General features: G+C 36.1%; 1 protein-coding gene across 1 annotated transcript in view; it reads left to right on the plus strand.

Annotated features, from left to right (window-relative positions):
- EPHB1 (EPH receptor B1) overlaps positions 1 to 21,124 on the plus strand; it is a gene marked incomplete at both ends in the record, with an annotated part of 375,741 nt that overhangs the window by 150,059 nt on the left and 204,558 nt on the right. Inside the window, one exon of the mRNA XM_081329090.1 lies at positions 7,729 to 8,410. Within this exon, the coding sequence (XP_081185216.1) occupies positions 7,729 to 8,410 (682 nt within the window). The remainder of the gene's footprint in view (positions 1 to 7,728; positions 8,411 to 21,124) is intronic.

Genomic DNA, 21,124 nt, shown 5'->3' on the forward strand with positions numbered 1-21,124 from the left:
GCCTAGCACTGTGTTGGGTTTTTGGCAGCTGCAGCACACTGCTGGCTTATATTGAAGTGATTGTCTACTAGGACTCTGAGATCCCTCTCACAGTTACTACTATTGAGCAAGGTACCACTTATAATATACCTGTGCATTTGATTTTTCCTGCCTAAATGTAGAACCTTACTTTTTTCACCATTGAATTTCATTTTGTTAGATAGCGCCCAGTGTTCGAGTCTGTCCAGATCCTCCTGTATTTTAAGCCTATCTTCTGGAGTATTGGCTATTCCTGCCAGCTTGGTGTTGTCTGCAAATTTTATGAGTTCCCCATCTATCCCCTCATCCAGATCATTGATGAAGATGTTGAAGAGCACTGGGCCCAGAGCCCTGGGGCAACCCACTACACACTTCCTTTCATGTAGATGCAGTTCCATGGAGGACCACACGCTGAGTATGGCCTGTCAGCCTGTCAGCCAGCTACGAATCCATCTGGTGGTGATGCTATCTAACCCACATTTTTCTATTTTATCAAGTAGTAGGTTGTGATCTACTTTATCAAATGCCTTACTGAAGTCCAAGTAAATTATATCTACAGCATTCCTCTGGTCCACTAATTTTGTCACTTGGTCAAAGAATGCAATAAGATTTGTCTGGCATGATCTGTTTTTGACAAACCCATGTTGACTTTTAGTGATAACTTTGTTTGCATCAAGGTGTTCACTGATTTGTTGTTTGATTATCTTTTCCAGAATCTTCCCAGGTATTGAGGTCAGGCTGATAGGTCTGTAGTTTCCTGGATCTATTTTTTTCCCTTTTTTGAAGATGGGAACTACATCAGCTCTCTTCCAGTCCTCTGCTAGTTCCCCAGTGTTCCAGGATCTTTGAAAAATATAGTTCAGTGGTTCTGAGATCATGTCTGCCAGTTCCTTGAGAACTTTGGGGTGTAATCCATCTGGTCCTGGTGATTTGAACTTGTCTAGGCTGGACAGATGTTCACTTACCATTTTCTTACCTATCTTAACTTGCATTTCTATTCTTTTTTTATGGCACTGGTTTCGGTAGGTTGGACTGTTTTTTCCCTTTGTGTAAAGACAGATGCAAAAAACGAGTTAAATAGTTCTGCTTTCTCCCTGTTGCTTGTCACCTTCTTGCCACTTTCCCACACCAATGGACCAATCATTTCCTTAACTTTTTTCTTGTTTTTTATATGTTGAAAGAAGCTTTTTTTTGTTATTGTTGACTTTGGTTGCAAGCCTTAGTTCATTTTGAGCCTTAGCTTTCCTCACTTCATTTTTGTAGGCACGGGCTATTTGCTGATATTCTGACACACACACACACACACACACACACACACACACACATATATATATATATATATATATATATATATATATATACGCACACACGCACACACACACACACACATATATATATATATATATATATATATATATATATATATATATATATATATATATATATATATATATATATATATATATATATATATATATATATATATATATATATAGTATTCTATGGTATGTAATACGTCACAGCCTTGTCACCACATTAAAATTAATTTGTCTGTGTAATGGCATTTTGTTTATATAAAATTCTCAAAAATTTGCAATTCTCAAAAATTGTCCTAAGCCCAATAAATTTGCTTAATTGTAACAACAGCCATTATTTATTTATTTATTAATTATTATTAATTCATTTGCAAGTAGTCACACTCTCATGAGTTTTGATGGATCTGCTGGGCAATAATGAGTTCTATCATATTTTCCTTCTACCTCAAACCACATGTTGATTACAGCTATATGATTTGTTTCCACATTCCACATATGATTGCAGAAATGACCGTAGCCCATTCACATGTCCATACAAATATTATTTGTGAAGAACAAGAAATATGTGCTGCAGCATGTTAGCAGATGAAGACAAGGAGAAAACTCTTCAGTTGCTGGCATAGTATTTAACATGTTATTTTCACTATTTTTTTGAAGCTAGCTTGTTGTAGCTGAAACCTTTGAAGGTATGAATTTTCCTTCAAAATAGCCATAAATTGAATGAAGATGTTTTATATCTTTTTTATTCTTTGTTAAAATATGTGAGTTAAAATTAATTTACTGATCCTTCCTCAGTGGCAGTAATTTTAATCTGTTGCATGTGAAATAAAGAGCTTTTTGCTCCATAAAGGCTAGCACATATAGATGCATAAACATTTATTGTTGCATGCAAAAGATCTAAAAATTCATAAAATACAAGACATAGTAATAGTACTTTTGCAGCATTTATTTACTGTATTCAAATGTAAGCATGATAAAAACCAAATGGCTTCTTCAAATTAAGATTAGTGACAATTTTATTTCTGTAAATTTAATTTGAAATTTTGCAGCATGCAATGAAAACCTCAGAATTCTATAAAAAGTTGAATTAAATACATAAGAAAATCAGATTGCATGAAATATTTTAATTCACTGTAATGCACAGAAAGTTAATTATTAAAATTCTTTTTTAATACAACTTTATTCAATTTCAAGAAAAATTAAAATACCAAATAAGTATACAAAAGGGGGGGAATTCAGAAGAGGAAATAGTTAAAGTTCTTTTCCAAAGCTTTTTTCATTTTGAGATATCTTCAACAATCTGTCCAGGAAAGGTCTTCTAAATAATGGTTTCAGTCAGATGGATTTCAAGTCTGATGCAGAAAGAAAAAGTTAAAAAAAGCAACTTGAAATTCTGATGATAAATTAGGCAATGTCAAACAAGCTGAAATCAGAATCCCTAGACTAATTTCAAGAAAGGTGGCTTCTGAAAAAGGTTCTAATAAAGTTGATTCAAAAGAAAAAATAGCACCTTGGATAGCGCCATGCAATGTTTATCCTGGACCGTCTAGAGAGGAAGGTTCCTCTAACTATGTCCTATCATCACTGTTCCTCAAGCAATTTGAAGTATTGTAGCACCATGCACAGATATGCTGTTTTGGCCCTGCAAGGTCTATGCTATGTTTGTATTGTGGTTTGAGTGTAATCATGCAACCTGAAAGAAATAGCAAGAAGATCTAAGTCAGTGATGGCGAACCTTTTAGAGACCGAGTGCCCAAACTGCAACCCCAAACCCACTTATGTATCATCGGGTGCCGGGTGGGTGTGGCCAATTGGGTGGGTGTGGCTGTAGTGGTAATGGCAGACTGGGTGGGACTAAAAAGTTCAATCAATAAATTCCAACTTTGTGAGAACTTTTTTCCCCTGCAAGATTGATTGAACCTTTTTTTTTGTACATGGTGGTGGAGGCCTAAAGCAAAAAGGTTTTATAAAACCCAGCTGAAGGCCTAGAACTGGGGCGATGGCACGCGTGCCCACAGTGAAGGCTTTGTGTGCCACCTGTGGCACCTGTGCCATATAGGTTCACCACTACAGATCTAAGTGATACTTTGGTACAGTTCTCTCAAACTTACTGTATTAAAGAGAAAACATTTTATCTTACAGGAAAGGCAAGAGACACTCAGAAAGCATTAGTAATGGAAGGTTTTCAAGATTTTTTAACTCAAAAATTTATTGCAAAGATTAAAACATGTATGAAAAAGGGAAACACCCAATTCCTCCAAAAATTTGATGAATATTGGAAAACATATAAATTTGATGTAAAGAAAATGAACAAGTAGATTTTTTCTCTCTCTCTCATAACAACAATGTTGAGCCCAGTACAGTTGGGTAAGTTTAAGGAAGGAAGAGCTATATAAGACTTCAGTGAGATATTTATAATACCAATTCACAGTCTTAGAAAGTGGAAGAGGAATTTCTTACTTTTATAGTGAGTTACTTAAGGTAGCATTTCTTTGAATGATTTGAAATGCTTCTTCTCAGATTTCTTTTCACCTAGGCTGAGTTAGTGTTACGACATAAATTGCCAGCAGATTCATCTTCTCTCTTACAGTTCTCTCTTACAATACTTTCACCTCTGTTACTTTTCACATCTCCCTTCAATTTTTCACATCCCAGGAGCATCCAGTAAAGATGAAATATCAATGATGCAAAGCAGAAAAATGCATTTCTTTAAAAACACACAGTAAAATTACGAAACTTGCTATTCATATGATGATTGCAAGTAAATGGCATGGATGTAAAATGAAATCAGATAAATGTAAGGAGGACAAATCTCTTAATATGTATTAGCACTCTGCAAAGTTTGGATCAAAGTATTCTTTCCACATACCTGGATGAAGAAAAGCAGCCCTCACTTCTAAGTATGAGTATCTGTATTGAGTTGCTGAAGAAAAAAGTTTTCTAAAAAAAGGGGACTTAAGAGAAGTTGATTGGTCCCATCTTGATATTCTTAATTGAAATACCTAGGCCAGCTGCATTGTATCTGTGATGCAAAGTGCTACAGAGATATTATTTTTATTCTATCAATACACCTTTGATTATGTAAGTGGAACAGTGTTCTTATACAAATACCCTGCTTGTAGGCTTCTCATATTTATCTGGTGGTTGACCACTTTGGAAATAGTAAATATGGCTAGGCAGAGCTTTGGTCTCCACCAGCATTTTTATTTTGGTATACTAAGGCGCAAGTAATTTTAATTGATTATGGGCAACCAAGTATATTTTTGGTGATCACTTAGATATATAACTGGTTTGTTTGATGATCCATTTGGCTATCTATGGTGTTCCCAGGAGTCTTCTCCAACACCAAAGTTAAAAAGCATCAATACTTTCAATCCCACTTCATTAAAGTCCAACGTTCACTTCCATAGAGCAACACAGGAAATACTATTGTTTGCGTTGCTTGCACTACTTTGATCTTTGTGAGGGCATACACATCGCAGCATCTGAATATCTTTTCCAAGGGCTTCATGGCTGCTCATATCAAGTGCTAGTCTATGGTATATTTCTTGATGTGGGACTTTTGAGGCACAAAATATTAGTAGGCTTTAGATATCAAATTAGTTTTAGTCAGACATTTAAAAGTTCATAATACAAAGGTATGTACATATGTAATTTATATTGCATATTCTGGCAGAAGTCACTTTAAATCCTGTTAAGTTATGTAGTACTTGCTCTAAGATAAAATAAAGACTTCTATGGTATTTTAAAGATTATCTAAGTTAAATCCTATTAAATGAGTGGAATCAGCTTCCATGCTGAAACAATAAAAAACTTCTAAGAGACTGAAAATGTTATTTTTTGGAATAATAAACAATCTTTAAGGTGGTGGTAGAAACATAGCTGTTTTTGCTGCAGGAGACTATAATGCTATTTCTATGCAAATTCTGTGAAAATTAATGCATTTATTTATTGATTGATTCATTAGATATATATATGGCAACCTATCTCACCAAGGGCAACTCTGGGTGGTGTACAATATCCAATAAAACAATGCATCTAGAAAAATATTCATATAAATATATAAAAAATCAAGGCCAAAGATTAAGATTGTTAGAATTAATAGTAAAAATGCACCAACCCAAGGTATGGAGACAGTTTCTACCTCAGTATTATAGCTTTCTGAGCGTACCTCTGGTTCCCTGGAATCCCCAGGCCTGGTGGGATAATTTGTCTTAAGGCAGGGGTCCCCAATCTTTTGGCTACCAGGGACCAGTTCAGTGGAGAAAGGTTTTTCCATGGACCACAGAGTGCGTGGTTTTGTGTGCTGCCTGCATCCCATAGATGGGGCTTTGCTTGTTTGTGTGGACCAGTTGCTGGTGTGCCACAGCCCCTGTCTTAAGGGACTTGGGAAAACCCAAAAGAATGGAGCTAACTGAACCTTGGGTTGGCGAACAGTGTATTCCACAAGGTGGGTGTCAGAGCACAGAAGGTTCTACCAAATGTATGTACCTAGCAGATGGACCCCAAGCATGTCCTCTCAGCCATATATAGTGGGATGTTAGTGTATAAGGACACCCCCCCCCAGATTGCACACCTCATCTGTCTGGGACAGTGCAATGCTATTCAAAACCAAAGATGACATGGTTCTGGAACCAGTTGGCCCTGAATCTCAGAACCTCTTCATCTTGCCAGGGTTCAGTTATATCTGTTGTTTCCCACACAGACCCTCACAGCCTCCAGGCACTGGAATGAGACACTTAATACAACAGGGGCAGAGATGTAAAGATGTGTACTGATGTAGCTTCACCCAGCAGCCTCATGTAGATGTTAAACAGGAGCTGAGAGCAAACTGAGCATTATGGCATTGCACATAGTAGGGGCTGAAGGTGGGATGTTTACTTGCCAGTCAACACTGACTGGAATGGATCCTGAAGAAAGGAGGTGAACTAGTACATCAAGCTGACCACCCTCAGTCCTCTGAGGCAGTCCAGAAGGATACCATGTTTGATATTATTGAAAGCCATTAAGAAGTCAACTAGGGCAGGGATAGATACATAATGCCCGTACAGCCCACACTAGAGATAATTGAAAACTGCAACCAATACCATTTCTATCATATACATTCAGATAACTCATTTTGTCCGAGCTTCTCTGGAACTGTTGCACAACCAACTTTTAAACTGCTTTTCCATAAAAGGGAGGTAGAAGATAGGATGAAAATTGTCCAGTTTGGTGGGATCTAGCATTGATTTCTGGACTAGGGGACAAAGCAAGGCTCCTTTAAAGGTAAAGGAACAACCCCCTCACTCAAAGAACCATAAACCATAGCTAGAACCCACTTATGGCATCTCCTGGGCCATTTTATCCAAAACACTTGGGAAATTCTTGTATAAGGGTGCAAGGACTTGTAATTTATGCTAAATCAATGTTACTGCGGTTCCACTACTATTGTTACTCTAGTTCTGTTTATATGTATTGTTAGGCCTATGAATGCTTCAGAAATGTTTCATCAGAAGTGATCGGGGATACATACATTAGCACCTGTTTGAAACAGCTGGATATTTTTTTTAAACTTCTGAACAAGCCTAAAAATATACAGTTGCTTTAATAAGTCATATGTAGACTCATATTTTCTTACTGAGATGTGACCTGCCTTGGGATCATGAAGCTAAACTATAAAGTATAAAGATATTTAATAAATAAATTTAGTATATATATTTTTCTGGGTTAGAAATATTATTTCTGGATGATATATTACTACAACTTTAAAAAAAAATTTCTTTTTATCCAAAGGAGCAAGTAAATCACAAACTAATTTTCAAAAAATTGCTTTAAATCATCTTGTTAATCATATTGAATTCAGTTCCAACCTTATTTTTAAAACACACTGAAGTTGCCAGTTCTGTTCAAGGTAAGTGTTCTCAGGAAACTGCCAACCTTAAAGTGGTTCTGTCAGTTAGGGGGTTAAAAGAGTTCAGAGTCTAGTTGAATTTTATTAATTTTGTCAGAATACCTCTCAGAGATTTATTTGAGTTACATCAGCTTTAACAATAAATACTAAAAGTATTCATTTTGTGGGGCCACTGTCTCCTCTCTCTGTGTGTTTTTATGCATACATACATTCATGCATGCAAACTTTTTTCTTTCTGTTAGCTAGGAATAATCTTAGTTTAGTTGTTCTAATTTTTGTTGGCTGATTCCAAGCTCATAAGCCCTAGAATAGGCCCTAACATCAGCAACATTGCACACATTTTTCCAACAGATTGTAAAGCATAACACTCTTCCAAGGCTGTACATCCCAGTTATCTTGTTGTAAGTAATAATTTTCCAAGTTAAAGTGCCACCCCTGTGTTCCCTTCTTTTCATCCTGTTTAATTGCCTGATTTCCCCCTTTCTTATTTGTTCCATACAGTGGGAGGAAGTCAGTGGCTACGATGAGAACCTCAACACAATACGTACTTACCAAGTTTGCAACGTCTTTGAACCCAACCAGAACAATTGGTTACTTACCACCTTCATAAATCGACGTGGTGCACACCGTATTTATACAGAAATGCGCTTCACTGTACGCGACTGTAGCAGCCTTCCCAATGTTCCTGGTTCCTGTAAGGAAACGTTCAACCTATATTACTATGAAACAGACTCTGTTATTTTCACCAAGAATTCAGCTTTCTGGACAGAAGCCCCCTACCTCAAGGTGGACACTATTGCTGCAGATGAGAGCTTCTCTCAGGTGGACTTTGGTGGCAGGTTAATGAAGGTGAACACAGAGGTGAGGAGCTTTGGGCCCCTCAATCGGAAAGGCTTTTACCTTGCCTTTCAGGATTATGGGGCATGCATGTCATTGCTGTCTGTAAGGGTCTTCTTTAAGAAATGCCCAAGCGTGGTGCAAAATTTTGCCATCTTCCCAGAGACCATGACAGGAGCAGAAAGTACTTCCTTAGTGATCGCACGAGGTACGTGCATTCCCAATGCCGAGGAGGTGGATGTGCCCATTAAATTATACTGCAATGGTGATGGGGAATGGATGGTTCCCATTGGCCGCTGTACTTGCAAGGCTGGATATGAGCCTGAGAACTATGTGGCCTGTAAAGGTAAGATGATGATTTGCTGTTGTCTGATGGCCATTGCCTTGTCAACTAAAGAACTGATCAGAAATCCCTGAAATTAAATAATGGCTGAGATACCTTTAAAGTATTTATTTATTTATTTGTTTATTTACTTATTTATTCAAGAGAGGGACTTGAGTGGTGTACGATAACTTTTTCAGTTAATAAAATATTAAAATCAAAATCATTTTAAGATTTAAAAGTTGTGAAACTATAAAATTAATACTATAAAATTTCAAAAGGTGAAACCTTCCAAGATGGAGGGTTAGCAGTTGTTAATGTAGTTGTTAATGGAGGTGGGAGGGTCTCATAAGCCAGCCAGCCCCACAGTTGTGTGGGCTTCTGTGTCCCTCACGCAAGGCTGCACAGCCAGGTTTTGACCCCTTTGCAGAAGACCAAAATATTGGGGACTTTCCTCACCTCTGAGGGCAGTATGTTCCACAATGCAGGGGAAGCAGTAGAGAAGGCCTTTTTCCTAGACCCCACCAGTCAAAATTCTTTGATTGATGGGGACTTGCCAATAGAAGAACACTATTAACTCTACCTTGTGAAGGCTAACATCATGTGGTTACCAAAGAAATTGCAAATTGACATAGCTTTCTTTATTTGTGATAACTGTAGATCTGAAATGAGTCTTCTCAATGCCTGCCTCTCTTACAGTAAGGATAGCTAAGGTAGATTTTAGCTTCTCCAAACTAAAGAAGGCAAAAGATATTTAATACTAGGGCACAATAGGTACAGTATATGTTGATCAGCGCCAGTCACTTCCTTGACTCTTTTCTTAGGGAAAGTGATCCACGATCTGAGTGCCAGAACATTCTGCCTTTCTGTCTTTTTCTTTTATTAATTTTTTTTTTAAAATTCCATTTATATCCCGCCCTTCTCCGAAGACTCAGGGCGGCTTACAAGCTTAGCAGTAGCCTTCATTCTATGTATATGCCTGCTTATTAGGGCTTTCACACACACCCCAAGCGGCATTATTACAAAGTCAGCTTATTGCCCCCAACAATCTGGGTCCTCATTTTACCTACCTCAGAAGGATGGAAGGCTGAGTCAACCTTAATGAATGTCAGCCAGCCCAATATAGGTAGAAGCACTTTTGCTTTCTTTTTTTATCCTCCAGGTGCTGCAGGTGATGTTTCAGCTCAGAATAGACCCATCTAGTCATATTTTATACCAATCCCGAAGTTTGTGCAGTGATTATCTATAACAGCCTTTCCCTTCGTATTCCCAGTGTTCCTGTCTGAGACTGATAGCACAATGATTCCCACTATCCATGGTCATGCTGCCTTGGACTGATAGGAACTGCAGTGCAATGCATTAAATGGGGGGGGGGAGATTGATTTAGATAAAATGAACAACTTCTGTGTGGTTGGATGAATTAAAATGTAACTGCGAATGATTAATACTCTAGCTCTGCTGCCTCATTTGCCAGCTAATAATTTTCTGTATGCAACCTTGTAAAAATGTCTGGTTAGTAAATGGGATCTAGTTTGTGATTAGCAATTCTTACAAAAGGCAAATGGTAGCATGTATAAATAGGGGACAATTATCTGATCCAGTGACATTTTTGTGATATGTAAAGAGAATTGTGTCAGGAAATAACACGACAGCTTGCTTCAGGCTGGCCATTCTATAAATAGTTATTTTTCTTTCTTACTCAGTAAAGAGAGAGTGAAAAAGATCTTAGTCCAGATATTAGTTTGGCTATGGACCCATCAATTTAGAGAGGATGTATTTTAATTAAACCTAAACTAATGAGACTGTCCTAACTGTTTTAATTGATCTGTGTTTTTCTCCTCTTTGTGTGAGTGGAGCCAGAGATTTCATTCCTTAGTCTAAGTCAAAGAATTGTCAGAAATGGGGACATTAAAAAGATAGGCTGAAATAGAAATCCGTACACTTTCTGTTTTCTCCTTTGGTGATGTGGGAATGAAGCCATCAACATGATCAAATATAAGCTATACTTGTGGGAAGAGTATGGAGATCAGTATGATTCAGTTAGAGTTTGTAGGTGTGAAACCACATACTGGGAATAGTTCATTGTGAAAAGAGAGCTGTGCTATATGTCATGTCTATAAAAGGATAAGTATATATAAACAGCAGTCAGTCACTGGTTAGGTGCCCAACACAGACTGGTTTGAATACTCATTTTTCATAACATATGCGGTATTTATATATGAAAAGCTGAGAGAAAGGCCTACAAATGTTTACTAAATACTTTAAGTTGCAAAAGATGTATACTACTGTATATGCAACACACTGTAAAAAGTTATTTGACCTTCTATTCTCATTCACACTTTAAAATTATCTTCCAAATAACTTTCTGCCAACAAAATCTAATAATAGAAAAGAATATTCCTTGGCTTTTAAATATGTTTTCCTAAAGAAAGCTTAGTTGCTGGTGCTTTGTTTTTGGTCTGAAAACAATATCTAAGAAAAATAATACAGATATGCAGTGCTTTAAATTGTACTTCAGAGTATGTGGTTTATCAATGTAATATATTATGCAACTCTTTTAAACAGCCACACTCTTTCACAAATCATATGGCAGCAAGCAACCTTGAGAAAAGATGTGGGTGCTTTAAAGAGTTGCAGACAGATACTACAATTTCTGTCCTGTGTACTCCAGAAAAACCTTTTCAAATTATTTCCAAAGCTCTGCTCAGCGCTAGAAATTAATCTGCAGAAACTGGTTTTAAATTTACACATCATCCTTTTCCAGCTTTGAAATGCATTAAGATACAGTTCCCTTAAACTGGATTTGCAATAGTAGCTGAAAATGTCAAAGATTTATTCCAACATATCTGGAAGGCATATCAATCTGCAGTTGATCTATGACCAAACAGAAAATAAAGGCTATTCATACTACAGAGACTCTAACTGTTTATTGGATTTAATCAGATGAATGATGTGGTCTCTTGCAAGTTACTATGCACTGAAATAAAAACAGTAAAATAACAGGTGATGGTTCTTCATATATCACTGGAAATGTATCACAGTCATAAAAAGGCATTAAAATGTAATTGATGGCCATTATCGTGCCCACCATCTAGTGGCTTCATGAGCAGGTGCTGAAATAAATTGAAACCAAATTACAACATAGAAAGATTAAATATGAATAATGTGAGAAGGAAAGATGATAGAAGAGAAAATGGAATAGAAGGATTTTATGCCTCTACAAAAAGTTTCTACACAGTGATTGGGTAGGCAGTGCTACCCATCAGGTGTTTCAGACTACAACTTCTATAACCCTTTGTGATAGACCATACCAAGTCAACTGAGGAGAATTAAAGTTCTGATCAGTGTTTTTGTTGTTTGAGTTTACTTTAAAAATATGTAATTTAGCGAGTTTCTGTAGATACAGAATGAACACACAGTGTCAACTAAAGCCCATTTCACTAAAAAGTCTTAAATAAGAACTGCCTGTGCTTTTGTTTTGATACTACTGTTACCTAGGTAGAAACAAACATTATTTCCTGAGAAAGATTAAACTGTTTTCCAGGGGAGAAAGAATATAGCTGTGTGGGACTATAATTTATTTAAGATTTCTGGATGTATTTCCTGTAGAAAAGCTAAACACTAATAAAAATCACATTACTTGGCATTTTTCAACCATGTTGCATGATTGCTCTGATAATCACCTAATCAGCACAACCAACTGATGTGCTGGGAAAAAAAGATTGTGGGAATTGAAATTCATAAACAACTGGAGGGCATCAGGCTGGGAGAGCCTCATGTTAACTGTTCGACTGCTAACCTTGAGAGAATGGGAAATGGGATCTGTTTCATTGTATGAACAAAAGAGATTTGTCAGTCGGAAGATGGAAGGGAACACATTTCCCTGGTATGGATGATGATGATCGGCATTCTGGCAGAATCAGAAAGGGAAGCTGATAGACAAAGTTTTGCTGATGTAACTCACTAGCCAGGATGTCTCATTAACATTATGCTCCTCAGTGTATTCTCTTTGGCTATTCTTTTAATTTCTCACTGCATTAAATATCTGATATTGTTAGCTTAACCTATAGTTGGTTCATATATCTTTGGAATAGGATCTAACACCTTAGACTTTACCCATCTTTATGAAGACATTTGCACATCTCTTTCTGCATTGGAGCTGTAGCCCAACCCCAACTGACTCTTCTGTCAATTTATTTTATTTCTGCTTTTCTTTGACTGCCATTATAGACTAGAATTAAGAATTAAGTCTTTATTGATTAGCCCTTGGGCCATATCAAAGTGCAAAGTTCAGCAACAAACCATTACTAAAATTTAATAAAAGCAATTCAAAATGGAATTTGATAAAATACTATCTAAAATGAAATTGTAATAGAGTACAATAATTTAAGATATAGATAAAATATGATAAAATTATATTTTGGAGTCACCCTTGCAATCTACCCCAATCAGTCCCACATATGCAGATCTCAACCGAACCATTTTGTTTAAGTACTAGTTCCTTGATTTCTTACAGTTTCCAAATCTGGAACAGCAAAATGTTCACAATGCCACCGAATAAAATAGATTATTAAGGCAAGAAATCGCATTGAAGCTAAGTAGAGAAAACACTAGGACCTGTATGAACAGAAGAATAGCATGGGATGGGTGAGAACTTTGTTATCTGATTGTTTAGTTTTTAAACAAGAAATGTCTAAGCTTACCATGTGTCTTTGTTTTTTGATATGTCACTCATCTTTAATAGGAAGGAGATAATATTTGATGAAGTAGCAATTGAAATATTTTAAGTAATATCTGTGGACTTTGGCCACCTGCATAGATGAGATTCTAATTTTAGATGAAACCACATATTTTTTTCATGAATACAGTAGGGAGGAAGTCAAGATGAATGTTTGTCAGCCTTTTGAGTAAGCCAACTCGAGAAACAGCCATGACAGGGGTTCTCGGAATGTTCCTTATTGTAAGAAGGTAGAATAACAGAGTCCTGAAAACATGTCCCAAACCTGCCTGCTCCTATTAAGGATTACAAAGTTCTGATTCTCTATCTTAACAGTTTATGTTTTCCCAGAACTGACCAACTATTTGTCCTTCTCATTACCTGATGTAAATTCCTCCATAGTGCGTAAACATGAGAGAAAGCCAAAGAGACAATGATATCCATCCTTTGAGAGTGGTTATAGTTTGCTCATAATTTATGCTATTATTTGACTCTAATGAGAATACCCTTAATTACTCTTAGAAATGCACCCAACCTGAGACCTTGCACATAATATTTTCTGGATATACTGCTTGAACAGTTTACATTGTTTTTGTTTGTATTCATTAATTTAATTTTATCCCACTTTTCTTTTTAAAAATACTACTTGAATATATGTATTTACGTTAAAATGCTTATTCTTACACATGGTTATGTTATTTAAGTTTAGTTTTTTAATGAATAATGTATCTAGTTAGCTTGAGGTGACTTTTTTAATAGTGATGTTATTAAACTTTGCAGTCAAAAATAATAAAGCTAATGTAAACTGAAAACATAAAGAATGAAAAAGAAATGCAGAAAATAAAAAATAGAAAAAATAAAAATATGAATACAGTAAATAAAAATAAGAATAAAAAATCAACTTCCTCCTTAATCACTGATATAAACAATTTTAGTGATGTGTCACCTTCTATTAAAATAAAATAAATGATTATATTCCATCTCTTATCTGTCAACAAATCTTTAAAGCCTCATCCTTTTAGTCCTGATCAGCAAAGTCTATTAAGAATATGATAACACAAATCTATTTTAACCTTGATCATATAAATCAATTTTATATTCCTTCTTTTAGTTATAATAATCTTGATCTTTGATGCCTTCAAATAATGTCCCAAAGTTTGATTTTCATTTTTCCTTTGTCGCTTCTCACAAAAGAGTTTAAAGCTTTAACAAACCTCTTTTGTAAATCCATTATAGAAAACTTATCCAAGGCATACTTTTAGTTTATTATTTCTATATCTCTTTTAGACAGTGCTTTTTTTGTAAAAAAAAAAAAAGTGCCGGAACTCACACACATCATACAACCTGCCTTGGTTCCATCCAAAAAAGGTGCTGGAACTCCTTTCTGGGCATTCTATGAGAAAAAAAGCCCTGCTTTTAGATATTAAGACATCAGTGTCCTTTCTGAAGGCACTGACAACAATTGCAGTAAAATGGTTATTTCTCCCAAAGCTCTAAACTTGCTAGAGGCCACTGTTTTATGGCCTCTTTGTAAAGAGAAGAATTAAGAAGAGACAATCCACTTGCTGGCTGTTCATTTTGCCTTGGTCATTGTCTTCATTTGAGCTATCTTCAGTTCTCCATTTCTTTCCTGAAAGTCCATTTTATATCTAATTTTCTTAAGGTGGGAAAAATGTCATCTATAAAGTAGGTTGACTTGAGACAGAGTGACTGGTTCAAAGTCATCCAATCAGCTTCCATGGCTAAGATTATCCTTGAATCTGGGTTTCCCTAGTCACAATCCAATTTTTTTTGCTATACTGGTTTTCCTAAGGCCTGACAGTTTATTGGCAGTAAAGTACAGGGACTGTGGCAAAGAAAGGACATAAAAAAAATCAAGCAGCAGATCATTCTTTTGAAGAAGGCCAAACAACAGCTGCCACATAAACACAAACTCTCCAAAGTAAGGTTTGTGATTTCCTAGCTTCAAAGGATTGTGCGGGATTGCTTTGGCTAGCTGGCCCTCTTTCATCTTTCTCATTATTTCTTGAGCAAAGCTGCAGGAATCAGAACAAGCTTTGATGGGTTCTGATTTAAATGGAACTCTGGAAACAACACTCTGATTCTTTCTCTTAATTGGAACTTTCCTCTCTCTTATTTTGGGCCTTGCCATGCATGCTGTCAATTTGATACTACCTGCTGGAATCCTCAGAGGGAGCTGGATGTATAAATATGGAAATTATATGATTTATTTTCTTCTGTCACCGCTTTCTGAATTTATATTAAGATTGTTCAAATTCTTCTTTATGCCTCATGGCTTTACTTACACTTTGTCTCTCGGAAGTAACATTCAGTTGAAAGAGTCCAAAGCGAAGCGAATTTTGGTGCATTCAGTGTAGTGACAGCCAGACAGCTTTTGTATGGATTTCATGATGAGTTTGGTAATAAATAAAAATTAAACGTCTAAAGAGATGATTTTGTTCTCTCTCACTCTTCTGCAAAATGTAGTGTGCATATTTATCAGATTTATCATTTTACCATTTAAAACCTGACATGCAATCTTTTGTTACTATAATACTTTTATGAACTATTATAAGGTCATAAACAATGACACCCTTCAAGAAAAGACCCATTTAAGATATGTTTTAAAGCTTATATTTGGCTGTTGAAGGTATTTCAGAAACAATGACTTAATAACTGTAATGTAAAGTGTATAAATTGTATTAGTATTCTGAAGGTTTAATCTGAATGTTGATAAATGAACAATGGCCAGTAACAGAATTTTCATTAAAGGAATGATTTTCTCCTTAATGAGCAAAGGGTTTTTAGGCTAAATCTCCATAAAATATATTTGAGAAATAATTGCAATTTAATGTCACAATAGGGTGTTGTGTTATAAAACATACTTGCAGTATGTTATTCAGTCACTAGAGGTCTCTATGCACTCTACAGAGTTAAATAGAGGGTGTGTCCTTTGTAGACAAAGAAGAAAAAGACATAGCGGGAGGAATTAAAATCTTTTCTGTTTACACTTAAGACTAATGACAGAGACTCCTTTTGCTTATAAATGATTAGATTTGAACAAACTTGTGAATCAAAGCTTTAAACTAACAGAAAAGCAGCAATTTATATTTTCTTTTAATAAAAAACAAAGGACATCATCCTGTATATTTAATGACCACTATCATTGAGCTAAACAAGTATGAGTCTCTCTCACAAACAAATTTCCAACTCTCACCCTCCCCAACCCCAGTCTCCAGGGGGAACAAGGCAAGGCATGAAAGCATAATCCTCTTAAAGGATTCATTTGTGTTTCTCAAAGTAGGCTAAGGGTGTTAAAACTGACAGAAGGGCTCTCCTCCAGCGCATCCTTGCCTTTCATTCCATCTGTTCCATCTCAATGACCACATGGCCTCAGAAGACCACTCACACTCAATGCAGGTACCCCTTGGTGCATTTCTGAGCAAAACTAGTGATATTTCTTTACCAGTAAAAGGTAATTCATGGTAAAAGGTGTTTCTTTCTTTTTTTTAAAATAGACGAATGACAAAGTGAAATTATTCCAATGGAGAGTTGCTACTTTTCATATAGCTTTTATGTGATATATGCCATTTATCAAGTGCTTTCTCATTCCCTTATAGATGGTTTGCTTGCCCGTAGTCACTATTTTAATCTCACAAATTATAATAAAAGAGATTTTGAATGTCAAAAGTTGCCCCAAAAGTCTATTGGTGTGATAGAAATACATTTTTATAAGCTTTTACATTATTTTTCAAGCATTCAACTTGAAAGCTAATTTGAAGATCAACATATATAAATTCATTGAAATAATTTTAATTTTACACTGCTCCTGTTGATCCTGTTGTAAATGACACATAGTAACTTTGCTAATAAGCCAAACAAAAAATGAAAAGGAGCCATGTTGTGGAATTTCCAGCTCGAATGGGGGGAGGAGTGAAAAGACTGCCAAGCTTGGAGCCTTTGCAGGGAAGGAAGGGACATACACCAGCCCCCCCCCCAGTCCCACCCCACCTTCCCCAATTCCTGAAGCCTTTATCTGGCAGTTCCCAAGAAAATGTAGTCGATCTGGCAATATTCTTGTAAAAAGGTAGGCAACAATAAAGAAGTAACTGATCAGCTCATGGTGTTATTCTGCTTCCTTATGATTGACACATGTTGGCCCTTGACCAAAACAACTTTTCCATGAAATTGATTGTATGGCAACAATAATATTGGAACCATGAAAATGTCACAAAAGTTTGTGCAGTTTTGAGATCTTTGTAATTTTCTATCCATTGTAAGACTACAGAACTTTGGGGACTGTAGGAAATAAAAGGCAAACTGAATGAAAATGTAAAACTAACCATAGAATACCATTGAGTGAATCAGTTCATTCTTCATTGGTGCTATAGTTTTGAGATTGAGATGTTTTTGTCTTCTGCCTTCAGATGGCCTGTGATAGGACAACTGCAGGGAAAAGCCAACATTTTCAGCCATTTTTGTTGGGGGAGGGATTTTGTGGCCAAATTCCAAGTGACCATATTAAATATTTAGGATGCAAAAATAACAATAGCAAAAAAACCCCCACATCAATAGAAGGGTGTTCTTAGAAAGCCAAAACTGAGATGCGTACAGAAAAGCATCTGTATCCTTTAAATGTCTACTGATATTGGCCTTGTTTTCATCAATTGAGCTCATTGCTTCACTTTGTCAGGTCTTAGAAATGAATCAAAAGGACTCACAGGTTGGACCATGAATTCTCATCCTGTTGGCGGGGGTGTGATAAGATTCAGCAGCTAGAGCAGATGGGTCACACCTTGAATAGTTTGACAGCCAAGATGCTTAATAGATGAAAGGATGGTGTAAACCATCTGCACCGATGAAAATTTATCTCCTTCTTTAATTCAGGCTGGTGGTAGGAAAACCACTTTAATAGCAACCCTTTGAGAACAAAATCTGAAAAGCCAAAATACTTTCCTTCTTTGAATAAGCTCCTCTTGTGATATTATTGAGCAAGGATTCCCTTCCATCCTTTTTGTATTATCTTTAGGATTGCCTGCAACAAGAACAATAATTGATTACTTTCAATATTGTAAAAGCTACACTGGAAAAAAATGATAATTTAATATGCTCTACCTACTGATCAAGCTTTTCCCTTTGAACAAATTGTTTGTTCCAATTTGTGTCACTGTGGAGCCTGGGAATATGAAATTAAAACATTTGTGTGTGCTGAAACAGATTTTCCCCTTGTTATTATTAACATTCTGAAGTATTGTAGTAGGCATTTTCTTTTTTCTTTTTGATTAAATTGAAAACATCCATAATTCCATCATGGCCATGTAGGTTTTCTTTAAAAGGGAAGAATTCAAACTTCATACACTAAATTGTCTAGTTATTATAAAATCAGTACCTGTAACAGATTTTTTTCCAACTTTATCAGTTGTTGGATCCCAACTTCTATAATTCTTAGTTATCAGAGAGAATTAGGAGCTAGGGTATGGGATTAGTTGGATTAAATATATCTATAAAGAACCAGGATGGAGAAGCTGTCTGCTTTTTGGAAGGAGAGAGTGAATAAAAAGATTATATGACCACTTATATAGAAAAAAAATACAGTATCCCTTTAACACACACAGACACACACACACACACACACACACACACACATTTTGACTTGCTGACTACTTTGCAGAGACATTTTGGCTTTGTTTTTAATTTACAGGAGATTTTCTTATGCAGTGCTGTGATGTCATGATGCATTGTCAATGTTCTTGGGGGTTTGCAGTTTGGCTGCTGTTTGACGGAACTTGCTGTGAAGTATATTATGATAGGTTATTTCTTAAATGTAGGAATCAACATAATTTATATTTCAAAACTAGAATAAATTAATGATTCAAATGTTGCAATATAACCATAAAAATTCATAGAAAATACAGAGTACAGAATAGGATACAAAAATGCAAACACTAGGAATTGCTGTAATGTAGAATGTAATATATGCTATATTAATATAAAAAGGATATATTATGGAAAGTGGAGAACACTGTGTTGGAGAAAATTGCATAAAAAGATTTATATCAAGGTATAAAGATTTTCATGTAGACTGCAGAAAATATTTACAAAATGCAAAAATACCATGAAATAAATGCATACTTTTAAAAATAATACTGAAAGTCAAGATCATACAACTTTACTTCTAGCAACCTATACTAAAAATAAAATAAAGCTTTTACTTTTGGAGGAGCTCTTTACAGCCTTTGCTGCCTGTCCACCATCTTGGCTCCTCCCCCCAGCAACCTATACTAAATTACTTCATACCTTGTACTAGCAATACCAATAGCCCTTAAACTTATATAAGGGCAATTTGGAAACAAACCTTTGTTTGGTTATCAATGACAGACACTTGCAGATACAGAACTTTTATTATACACATTAGAAAACTACAACTTTACATTACTTTTTGACATAATCATCGTTCAATTGAGGCATTTGTCATAATGTGAACCAACACTACATCAGAAGTCAGCATGCCCCGATGCTTATTATGGATGGCTCATCTGAGTTTTCGTAACATTTCACAGTAGACTTCTGAACTGATGGCTAACCACGCTCCATGAACTTCACTAGCAGTACTCCTTTGGTGGGATTTTCTGTGGCATCACTTCCAGTGTGGTGTTGGTTCACGATAATGCTTGCCCGCACACTACTAGATGCACCCAAGAACTTTTGAAGCAGTTCTGTTGGGATGTTTTTGATCACTGCCCTCCCATAGCCCAGTTTTGTGCCGAGCGACTACTATTAAGGAATTTCAAACCTTGTAAGACGTTATGACAACTGCCTCAATTTGAATGGTGATTATGTCAAAAAGTAATGTAATGTTGTAGTTTTCTAATGTATATAATAAAAGTTCTTTATCTGCTAGTGTCTGTCATTGATAATCAAACAGAGGTTTATTTCCAAATTGCCCTCATATACCATTTTACAGTGCTTTTATAGCTCTCTCTAAGCAGTGTACAGAGTCAATATATTACCCCCAACAATCTGGGTCCTCATTTTACCGACCTTGGAAGGGTGGAAGGCTGAGTCAACCTTGAGCCATTCAGAATCAAACTCCTGGAGTGAACAGTGAGTTAGCCTGCAGTACTGCACTCCAACCACTGCGCCGCCACAGCTCTTAATGTGAGATTATTTTGGATTATCTATGGAAACACAATGAAACATTGAATTAGTTCTCTTAATTAAGCTACATTTAAGCAAAATGTTGGATTTAAATCTATACAGACTAGGAAAGAGGACATTAAAACAATAAATTCACATTTGGTGAAACATATTGAAATAGACTATAGTTGTATGAGCTCTGTAAATGTAAAAAGGAATGGTTTAAGGAAGAAGGAAGACATGCTCCATTCCTGTGTGTTTGGGTATTTTGTTTACTTACCCTTCTTCAGAAATCACCATATCATACCACGCATACATCATATTATATATAGACAGCCTTTGGTGGAGCAGTGGGCTAATGCCTCCTTAAGTAACACCAGCTGCCTGCAATTAGTGCAGGTTCGCATCCCACCAGGCTCAAGGTTGACTCAGCCTTCCATCCTTCCCAGGTAGGTAAAATGAGGACCCAGATTGTTGGGGGCAATTAAGCTGACTTTGTAATAATGCCGCTTTGGGGGGGCGGCGAAAGCCCTAATAAGCAGGCATATACATAGAATGAAGGCTATTGCTAAGCACATTGGTTTGTGCTTAAAATTGTAAGCCGCCCTGAGTCTTCGGAGAAGGGCGGGATATAAATGGAATTAAAAAATAATAATCTTAACTCTGCATCTCGGTAATTTCTGTCTGACAGCAGTAATGCGTTGTCTCCCAGTGTGGAATTTGCAGAAAAGTATGCTAGGTTAAAGAAGCTTTGATGGCACTTCTAATTCCTTATTCCATCTTGGCAGTGTGTATGTGGATAAAATTTAATTTAATTTAATTATGGGACTTACATGCCACCCTATCTCCCGAAGGACTCAGGGCGGCTAACAACAATAAAACAA

This window comes from Vipera berus, assembly GCF_964194415.1.
Source record: "Vipera berus genome assembly, chromosome: 5".
Taxonomy (NCBI): Eukaryota; Metazoa; Chordata; class Lepidosauria; order Squamata; family Viperidae; genus Vipera; species Vipera berus.